General features: G+C 37.6%; 1 protein-coding gene across 1 annotated transcript; it reads left to right on the top strand.

Moving 5' to 3' along the window:
- Positions 1-212: 212 nt before the first annotated feature.
- Positions 213-10,387, top strand: LOC149425768 (pre-mRNA-splicing factor RBM22). Its single transcript, XM_089644799.1, has 7 exons — positions 213-303; positions 445-498; positions 1,943-2,206; positions 5,579-5,808; positions 7,217-7,390; positions 8,277-8,419; positions 8,936-10,387. The coding sequence occupies exons 1-7, from the start codon at positions 250-252 to the stop codon at positions 9,241-9,243; spliced, it is 1,227 nt and encodes a 408-aa protein (XP_089500925.1). The 5' UTR covers positions 213-249; the 3' UTR covers positions 9,244-10,387.
- Positions 10,388-11,383: the final 996 nt, after the last annotated feature.

The following is an 11,383-nucleotide window of genomic DNA, read 5'->3' as shown; positions in this document are numbered from 1 at the left end:
TTTAGTTAAATTTTATTCATATATTAAATGCATTGAAAACACTATATTACTTACACTGCATGTACCCTACTCCAAGCGTTTAGATCGATTAATCACTCGATGTTTCGATCAAAATATTTCGATCATGTAAATGTTTCGATCCTGCCCATCACTACTACATATCCGTTGGGTTTTCATAGAAATAGTATTTTGTGTCTGGTATATCTATTTATCTATGCTTGTTTCGTAGTCCTTGCACAGCCATCTGTCATGGCGACATCTAAAACAACTAACACTTATAATAGGCAAAATTGGGAAGATGCTGTAAGTAAATCTCCAAAAAGAGCATGAAAATTGCTTCATTTATACGTGCTTTGCTTTACATAATTTATTATAGTAAGTTCTTATATTTTGAGAATGTTTACAGTGAATCCGCGCTTTAATGCATTTTTGTAATTTTTTCAGGAATTTCCCATATTATGTCAGACATGTCTCGGAGATAACCCATATTTGCGTATGGTAAGTCATAATTCATCCTTTTTATAAAATGTTTATGTTTATTTACATTTTTATTGCATATTATAATATCTAACTCGTTCGGCGCGGTCAGCCTTGAAATGTTGACCTTCGATGAAAAAACAAGTCCTCTTCAATCCTTTGTTAATCGAGAAATACGAATTCAGTATCATCCTGCGTCAGATCTTCCTATAATTAATTAAATATGACATTTTTATGGTATCGTTATGCTTGTTTCTCTCAGTATTACAAACAAGGCCAGGTATTTATTAAACTTTCTCTGACCTATGCATTATGTATGATCCTTCCGTGGGAATGATGCTTAGGGTCACAGTTTGACCTACATGACAATATTACCAAACCCATCACATTGAATCAGCAGCTTGAAGCAAGATTTATCAGTAAATGTACAGAAAATGGGGACATGCTTAATACGCACATAACACATTGTATCAATATGATAAAAATGAGAAGTATTTCAATGCATTTTAGTAGCTACTTCGTAAAAAAAGGGTTAATTGGAAGTTTCTTCACACCATGTAAGAACATTAAAATAAATATAAGAATATTACACACATAAGAATATTAAAATAAATTTTATTTTAAAACCCAATCTAAGAACCTATTTCCGGATAATAGGTTCACATTTTGGTTAAAATAAGACAATAAAAAAAATTTACCTTAAAACTGACATCAAAACAATGGCCGCCAAGTGAACAATAGATTTTAATTTTAATGAAATAACTACATATTAACCGCTTCATGCTTTTAAACGAGTCACACTCGCGCGCTAAATGCGTTCCAATTTCTGCTAGCCCGAATGACGCTCGCCGGTTTGGCCTTGCACCGTTCTATTTTTAGCTAACACGAGTAACGCTCGTGAAAGTTAGCCATGTATTTTACTTAGTTTGAATTTGCCTGCAGCTTAACTGCATCGGTCGTGTTTTTGAGCTGCTTATTTCGTTCTTATTTATATTTTAATTTAAAAATGTATAAAACATTTATAAAAACCTGATTTTTATACAAATACTTTTTATTAAAAAATCTAGCATTAAGTTGTTAAAATGCATTATTTTCCATTTCTGTAAACTGAAATACTTATCTATCATTATTATCTAACTACTTCATTTGTCCGGATTTTCTGATTTATATTCAAAATGAATCAAGAGAATTATGAATAATATTTAGTCACTTTGATTTTATTGTTTTAGTTATAATATGTTCCATTTTATGGCACGAATTCGATATATTAACGACACGAATATGGAACGACACGTTCTTTTTAATGCTGAGTTAGACGCTTTTTGAATTACTAACAAACATCTATCTCAAAAACCTAATTTTAACCTCATTTTTATGAATTTTTCCTTAAATATGTACCATAAGATCACACAAGGTACCTACCCACCACTTGAAATTACTGAATTGATTTTTTTACAATTTTTAGACAAAGGAAAAGTATGGAAAAGAATGCAAAATTTGTTCCCGCCCATTTACCGTATTCCGCTGGTGTCCTGGTGCGCGAATGCGCTTCAAAAAGACAGAAGTCTGTCAGACCTGCTCCAGACTGAAGAATGTCTGCCAGACTTGTCTTCTGGACTTGGAATATGGCCTGCCTATTCAGGTTCGAGACGCCGCATTGAAAATACAAGATGAATTGCCTCGGAGTGATGTCAATAAGGAATACTACATTCAGAATATGGATAATCAGGTAATAATTGTTTGATTCTACACAGATTTGAACCCAGATTAGGTCAGTGGTGACCAAACCTTTTTGGAACCAGGTCAAATTTGTATGCAAGAGTATTTGGTTGTCCTGGTTAGCTTGTATGTCGTTTAACATAGATAGTGTTTGTATATGGCGAGGCAACAGAGTTATGCATGATGTTTGGTTGTTAACACATTGTCGTCGGGACACGGCCTTTGCCGTTTTTCGCGGACTGTCGGTCAACTGCGGGACACGGCAAATGCCGTTTTTGTCAACTGTCGGTTTTTGGCGGGATACGGCATTATACGGGTTTGTTATCAGCGTGAAATACTATGATTCATAAGTGGAATGGGCTCTTCAATTAGGCGAGACAACCGCAAAAGACTCTTTTTTGACAAGAAGCAATTAAACATATGAGTTATTGAGTGTGCGCCTTCGACCTTAGACGGCACTGTTCAATTTACGCGATCAGATTTCACACATCCAGCGATTGTAAAATTGCGGGCATGGCAAATATATATTATTATTTATTATAATATAATAACTATATGATATGAATAAACTATATGATAATAACTATATGATATGAATAAACATGTTTTCTTTTACTTGGAATTTTCAAATATTGAATATTGAATGCTATTTACTGAATTAATATCAGGTTTTTATATTCAGCTTTGAAATGTGGTGAAATTATGATGTAATCAAAGCAATTATAATTTATTGTTGATGATCAAATGTCATATATAATTTCTTTAAAAATTTCAATTGAAAATATTATTTGGTTTAGAAATTGTGTCAATTTTAGGAAAGCGATATATTTATGCGCTAATCGCGAAAAACACACGCTATAAGCTAGATTCTATTGTTTGAAGCGCCCGACTACAATGTGTTAAGTTTCATCTCCAAATTTTATGATGCATTTTGACACTTGCCTTTCTGGCTCCTATTGGCAGACCAAATGAACAATAATTAAAACATGCGATTTGGGGCTTACTTTGTGCTCTGTTAATTTTCGAGTAAAGCTTGTATTAAAATAAGTAGGCTTTAGACGCGAGACAACAATTTATATTTATTTCTTAGGGATTTGTGTTATGAAATTACTCACAGGCTGCACATTCGTCTTGAAAATTTGTATGACACACCATGTCTAGTAGTTCATATATCAGAAGTAATCTAGTACAGGGCTTCCCAAACTTTTTTCAACTGTGACGCCCTTGGGAAGTTGCCATATTTTTGCGACGCCCCCCCGTTGACTAAAAATCTTGTACCAAGCGTAGTATTTTGAAGCCCCTCCCCTGAACGGGTCACGTGGAAATATGGGGTCAAAATGGAAGCAAACAAAAAAGATAAAAAAGCTTTTTTTTTCTTTGGTATTAATGAGAAGGATGTGCTTGCTTTTCTGAGCATAGTTTCTCAAAACGAGATTGAAGTTTCGAAATCGCCACTCTCGTCTCTGCCTCTAAATTTATTTTTGATCTGTACTTATTCTTAATTACTGCAACTGCAGAGAAACCTGTCTCACACAAGTATGATGTCACAAACGGTAATAAAACCCTTAACGCTGCAGTGCTGATGGAACGATATTCTTGATTAACTGAGCTCCAAAATTCAAGTAGCTTATCCTTATCATATTGCAGCTTAAGGCTGGAGTCACAGGACAATTCTATTAACTGTTCTTCTTCTGCTGTCGAAAGTGTTGATGGTGAGGTCGACTGGAAATGGTTTCTAACCCAGTCATATTGCTCCAGATTTTCGCTCCGAAGTGTGCATGCGGAAGACGCTATAAAGATTGCCTCACGACGCCCCTGGGATGATCCCGCGGCGCCCCGGGGCGTCGCGACTCACAGTTAGGGAAGCCCTGATCTAGTACATAGTTCATAAATCATAAATTGTTGATTTTATTATTTATTTATTTTTTATATTTACCTTTTAAAAAATTTACCATTGGATTGATTGTCATTGGATATATATGGTTATATCTTCTGGTTTTACAATGTGTCTTCCCAGGTATCTGAGCCTTGTTCCTAACAGAGTGGGACATTGGCACCAATGGTGAATTGGAGTCTCTTCATCCATCCTCTTCACATTTCCGGCATCTGTTGATGTTTTCCAATCCCAACAACTGCATGTGTCTCCTGAGATGGCAGTGTCCCGTTAGTAGTCCTACCAGTTCCCTCAGTGAGTTTCTGTCCATATTGAGTAATTGCCTGGTTCGCCTTGGGTCTGGTCCGTTTATGAGTACTTTGGATTGCCTCATTCGGCTGCCCTTTCCCTTTCCTCCCAGTGCCGGGACTTGACTCACCTTTCAATATGTATTGGGCTTGGATCCCGCAAGCATTTCTCCCTTGTGGGGTACATGATTCTAAACTGCTGTCTGAAGGAGTGGTTCGCATGTCTCCTGTGATTCTTCTGCATGCAAGTCCCTGTATGTGATTGAGTGTGGCCATCACTGTTTTCATTGTTGCTCTCCTCCACCAGACCAAGGCTGCATGCAGGATTCTTGGTTTTACAACGGCTCTGTACAGCCATTGCATCATTTTAGGTTTGAGACCCCACATTCTGCTGCAGATTCACTTAGTTGCCCACATTTGAGCACATGCATTTCTGCCTACAGTTTCCAGCTCAGTTTGGCATCTATGATTACTCCGAGGTACTTAACCGTGTCTGAGGGTTTTACCACCTTTCCATAGAAGGTTGGATTTCTCCATCCCTCTAATTTCCTTTCGCGAATAAAGATTACCAGTTCTCTCTTGTCTGGGTTGACTGACAGCCCTGTTTCTCCTCACCATATTCTTCCACTGTTGCCAGTGTTGACTGTGTAAGGCCTCTGGTTGTGTCTGCATCCCAACACCTTATTATGGTCACAATGTCATCCGCATAACCTTGTATATACATATATAGGCCCCTATTGTTGAGCTTTAGGATGAGGTTATCCACCACTAGGCTCCACAGCAAGGGTGATAAAACCCCTCCCTGTGGACACCCTCGTGTCACCAATACTCTGATGTTCACCTCACCCCTAGTGACCGTAAGTATCCGGCTTGAGAGCATGTTCTTCAGTCACCTTCTGGTGGTTTTGTCGAGTCCGTGTCCTTCTGCCGCTTCATCGAAGGATTTAATAGTGGTGCAGTTGAACGCTCCCTCTATATCCAGGAAGAGTCCTACTGCCAGTTCCCCGGTCGCCTGCTCCAGTTTTTACACCAACTGTGCAGTGCCACGTCGACCGACATTACCTGGTTGATAAGTAAATTGCAACTCGTGAGGGGCTTTTCTCTCAGTGCCTTTCCATTAACCTCTCTATAGTCTTTAGAAGAAACGAGGTGTGACTAATTGGGCAAAATGTTGTTGTTGAATTATTTAATGTTTTTGCAGATGTCGTCATGGGACCCGTCCCAGAGTGCGAGCGGCGCGGGCAAATCGCAGGCGGCCGGCGAGCTGTTGCTAAAGCTAGCGCGTACAGCGCCATACTACAAACGCAACCGGCCGCATGTCTGTTCTTTCTGGGTCAAGGGCGAGTGCCGGCGTGGCGAGGAGTGCCCCTATCGCCACGAGAGGCCCACCGATCCCGACGACCCGCTGGCCGATCAGAATATCAAGGATCGGTGAGATTTGTTGTTAAAAAAGATGATGTGCCAGATACCCCAAAATGTATTCCCCTTAAGTCGTTTTCTTATTGTTGGGGATTGTGACCCCGCGCTCTAATTTCCATGGTGAGCAAAGCTCTTCCACTCCCTTGTGCGCTGCTTGGAGAGCTGCAGACACCGACGATTCGACATTCAACTCAGATATTTGATCTTCCTCTGCTTCTCCTGCCTTCTACTTTGCCAGTGATCATGAATTTCTCCCGGTTTGAGTTCTCGATTTGGCGAGCAAGGTATTTTAGGATACATGTAGACTGTAGACACCTGATGTCTATCTCCAACTTCTTCTACCATCAACTTCCGCCTAGTATAATTATTCTCCTTAAATTCCTTCGTTCATCTGCTCTTATTTCTTTTCTTAATCTTAACCATTACGCTTACAAAAGCCTTGCATTCATTCTGGATCTCCTTATTTTAAACACAGTATTTCTTTTTACCACACAAATGCCGCAGAGGTCTTATTTCTACAACATGATACAATAAAGTGTATTATTCAATATAAGTTTGCTGCCATGAAAAGAGTTGGGGCTATTTTGTTATTTGAAATTGTATCATAATAAGGGATGAATATTCATATTAATCAGTTGAATTATTTTTCTCAAATGTGATTTTCAAATAATAATGATGGTTTAGATCCTCTAGAAAACTAGAAAAATCCAAAGGTTGTCGGTTCAAAATCTTGTTTGATTTTAGTTAAAAACATAAATGCACTTATAGTTCTCTATTATACTAAAGTATTTAGTATAATTACCATTGTGTTATTAATAACAAAACATTTGCAAATGCATTTAGAGTGGCTTGATGCCGCGGCCGCTCGCATGGCATTGAATTGGAATCTCCCGACGGAAAGAGGACGTCGAGCTCATTTTAACTTTCATCATCTTGAACCTTTTAGTATTGTAATTGTATTTATAAATTAATTAGTGTATTATTAAAATGCACCACATTGGGTACACTGTTAATATTGACACTTCACATTCTTATCACTTTATTAATTAACTTCTAACTTTTTTTTCTTTTCTAAATAAAAGAAGAAAAAAATTAAATTGCACAATATTTTGTCAGGATTTTTTATTGTTCATCAAAATTATCTCTATTATTTTCTCACACTCAAACCTTGTTTAAAAACTCTGGTCTCTCTGAAGTGCTGGTTTGGTAAAATTCTACAGTATTTTATAATATTCTGACCTGACTATAACATCATTCATGGTCCGTTAATGTACGGGTTTTAGCTGTAGATAAAAAAATAACGCACAGGTGGCTGGAAGACTAAGCCCGGGATGCTGTAGAAAGACGCTATCAAATGTTCACAATCAAGTTAACCAATTAATTCTGCTTATAATACATAAACAAATACTCTCGTAATCAGCTACTACGGCGTGAACGACCCTGTTGCTGAGAAGCTGATGCGCCGCGCTGCAGCCATGCCGGCCCTGCCGCCCCCAGAAGACAAGACCATCTCCACTCTCTACATCGGCAATCTGTCCGATGGAATCCAGGAGGAAACCCTGCGGTCACACTTCTATCAGTTCGGAGAGATACGGTAAGATGATTTTTTGACTCTTGAATTTCACATAGTAACATTTGCACATAAATTGTGGCTGTCGCATATGTAATCCATGAAGTTTCAATAAAACAAAATGTGCCAAACATGTGGAAAATCATCCCCATGATGGAATCGAAAATCATAATCTGACAGCAAGTAAGTTGGCTTTGTAAGAACTTTCCATTTTCTTATCCACACGGACGTGGGGTACGCATACGTGATCCATCAGCGTCCATCCTCGTACATGGATGTACCATATTTGTAATCTTCTCTGTAATATATGTATTGTCATACAGCTGTTTTATGAAGATTCTTGAACTTTTACTAAAACACATACATTTTGTCGAAACGTACCGCGCGAGGGGGTATATTGTGCTAAAAATATCAGCATTGTAAAAGAAAACGAACATTTTATTTTTACAATTAAATTAAAATTTCACCAAGCAATGTCTAAAACATTTAAAAACAACAGTGTCAGTGTTCAAATGAACCAATCAAAGTGCAACAAATGGGATTTTTGCATGACCATAACAAGCATGGCACAGTCTGGGTAACTGGATAAAACCATACAATGAAAAAACAACACCTTTGAAAACAAGGTTAGGTTAGATCAGTTTTTAATAATGATTTTTTATAAATTGCTTTTCATGACTTTATATAACATGTTCTGTTTTGTCATGGAACCGGCACAGTCATATTGTGTTTAAAACAAAACTGGCAGTGTTGTAATAAAAACTATGTGTCAATTATAAAAATAAGATATCTAATAATTACAAAATGGAATACTGTCCCAAACAAGAATTTAAAAAAAACATAACCTAACACATCAGCAGATAAAGTTAAAAGTACAGGATCAATAAGGCAATTTATTTTCTGTGCACAGATCAATGACGCTGGTCCCCAGAACCCAGTGTGCCTTTGTCCAATACACCACCCGGGCAGCCGCAGAAGTGGCTGCCGAGAAGACCTTCAACAAGCTGGTCATCCACGGACGAAGGCTCACCATCAAGTGGGGCAGGTCACAAGGTACTATAGCTAAACAGCTATCAAAACTATTAATGTTATAATGCTATTTTATAATGTTTTTAAAATTAATAAATAAATTGAATTGAATTAAAATAAACTATTGTTGTGAAACTTTACCTGCATATTTTATGGTCGAGTTTGGACTTTGTAGTTTCTGTTGGACTGTAATAACTTAATAAAGTACAAATAACCCATGTTCGCCATGGTCATCCACCACTCCTGTAAAGTTTTATGTGAATAAGCTGGTCTTGTTGGCAATACCCAATGGCAGTCAGAGGTGGCAGAGAAAAGAAATACTCTTCACAAATTTAATGTTTGGGTAGTTTAGTAAGCGAGAGAGAAAGAGGGAGGGAGAGCGCCTTTGTTTGCCACTTATGTGAGTGTTCCAATGTGTCTTAAAGTATATAATGTATATATTTTGAATCATCAAACTAAAAGTAGCTAGCTGCGAATCCATTTTTCAAGGTTTTAAATGTAAACGAATCAAATTATCTCAAATGCTAATAATTTTTGCAGGCCGTCAGGGAAGCGATAAGCCCGAACAACCCTCCAGGTCTCTGGAACCCGTTCCGGGCCTTCCCGGGGCCCTGCCCCTCCCCCCAGGTGCTAACATGAGGCGCCCACCCCTGCCCGTTGCATCCGATGACTTCTTCAATCTCCATCCGGTACACAACATCCCCATGCCGGGGCCCGTGGTGCCCATCCCAGGCATGCCGGGGCCCCCCATCGGCTGGGGCGCCTGGAGGCCCCCGCCGCCCCCCATGGGCCTGCACTACCCCAGTCAGGATCCCGACAGAATGGGCTCACAGCCCGGACAGCAATAAACATATGGCGCTGAAATCGATATCATCCAAGCCTATCTAAATTTATATGCTTTCCAAATGTAAACTGTAAAACATCTAAATCGTGCAGCTTTATTGTTGCGAGAAATAAACATGAATTAATTCATTTAAATTGATAGTGAAGACAGAAAGGCTTTTACAAAATTTGCCTGGATAATTTCTTAATAAATGGAATTACACCTTTTCAGAGAACTACAATGCTGTGTAAAAAACAGCATTCTGTGACTTTTCTGCTGATTTTTGCATAGCCATAAGTTGGTATTTTAAATTCCAACTCTTTGTATTAAATATAATCTAAATCTAAGAAGTAATACAGTTTAAATTTTGTTCTGAAAAAAAAACTTCATGGTGTGCACGGTACCCTGCGTACTTTGTCAATGTTTGGCAACAAATCGTACATTTTATGCCATATTCCAGTCATTCATGTTTGGTTGCTTAAATTGAAACAAGAAAACTGCACAGTTTATAGATGGTTTCAGCTTAATCCTGCATACTTCAATAACTGCTTTGGGCTGTATCATTCTCAGCGCTTCACGCTTCATAATGGCTACCAGTCTGTACTGTAGCTAGGTGCCACGGGCCAGTAATAGTAATGAAGAAGATTCATATTAATCCGTTATGAACTGACCGCTACCAGCTTAACCAGGTGAATGTAATCAACTACAGTACTTATGACCACACCAATTCGTGGTAAATCGAACCAACTGATAATAATAGACCGCCAGCCCTTATTCAAAACCTAGAAAGTTGTACATAAAGTCTTCCCATAATGATCACATGTTTCAGATAAAACAAGAAAGAGCAATAGTTGAAATACATACATACTTGAAATAAATTGTATGGCTAAACGTATGTGTAATCGTTGAATCAATCTTTTCATTGGCATAATATAATTGTGGTGTGTGAAACAGTCCTACCTGATGTTGTAAAGCGAGTCACAGTTAGTGTGAAACGGGTTATACTTTAATTCTTTTTTTTTTTAGCATGCAAAAGTTGGTATTTGCAATCTCTGTGTTCACAAAATAATGTCTAAATGTCTATTTCATAAGATGTCAATAATTAGGGGATAAATGTTTATCTTTTATAATTGTTATATTGACTGTTGTTGAATAAAGATACTTTTGCTGTAAAATTGTGTTTATAATTAACTGAGGATTTCTTACAATAATAAGAAATCCTCAGTCGGAAGTTAACCGGTCAGCAACGTAAGCAGATATACACGATAAAATAACGATAGCAGTCAAGTACAATAAGCGTGTTTACACGTCAACGCGTGTGTTTCCACAAAAATCGTCATAACTCCGTTATTCTTCTAGTGACATCCTTAAAACAAAAAGTAGAATATTCGTATTGAATCAAGCTTCACATCTCTATTCAAAGTTATCCATAGAAACCCGTAAAAAGACCTACTCAGTGGAAGCAAATTTTACCCGCCAAATCGTAAAACGACGCCAAGAAAGCCGTTTGACGTGCCGACCCGCCTCGCAAGTTTAATTATTTTTTTAAAAATATATTTTGTATGAAATGGTCAAAAAGTGAAGTGACAGAATTGTTTATTGTACATTTGTACGATGAAATAAGTGTTTTTTTTTTACATTATCCGTGATTTTAGTATCGTTTTTACATAAAACATTACAGGTGAGTCATTTTTACAATTTTTTCATGTTTCCATTCTAAATTTAAATATTTACAAATGTTAATATTTATTTATGATACAACAATTTGAAAGCCTATTTTGTAACCTTTCTAAAACAGTTTTTACTATTCGGCTCCGTTCAGTAATGTTTCATTTATAGAGCTTTGATTGTGAGGCGGTAATAACACAACGTTTTCGTGAAATTGACATTTCGGTAAAGACATCTTAGCTTCAAGTTCGCGAAAAGTCGGAGGGGTTAATTTGATTTATATCAAATTATCGCTCAAGAGGGACCACTGTCCGGAGTTAATGGGACTAAGTCATCCTCAATAGGGGAATATGCTGTGGGCTGAAGTAAATAGGAAGAGAAAGTTGGGGAGTGCGGTTAAAGTCATTTCAAGTAGGTAATACTTTGGTTCTGATTAGTGATTTGGCAATCTTTCAGAGTAGCTGGACATGCTTAATACAATTTTTTCTAAATAACAC

This window comes from Hesperophylax consimilis, chromosome 2 (assembly GCF_061612785.1).
Source record: "Hesperophylax consimilis isolate HC1 chromosome 2, BYU_Hcon_1.0, whole genome shotgun sequence".
Classification (NCBI taxonomy): Eukaryota; Metazoa; Arthropoda; class Insecta; order Trichoptera; family Limnephilidae; genus Hesperophylax; species Hesperophylax consimilis.
Note: the sequence above shows the minus strand (reverse complement) of the source record. Positions and strands in the feature narration are given on the sequence as shown.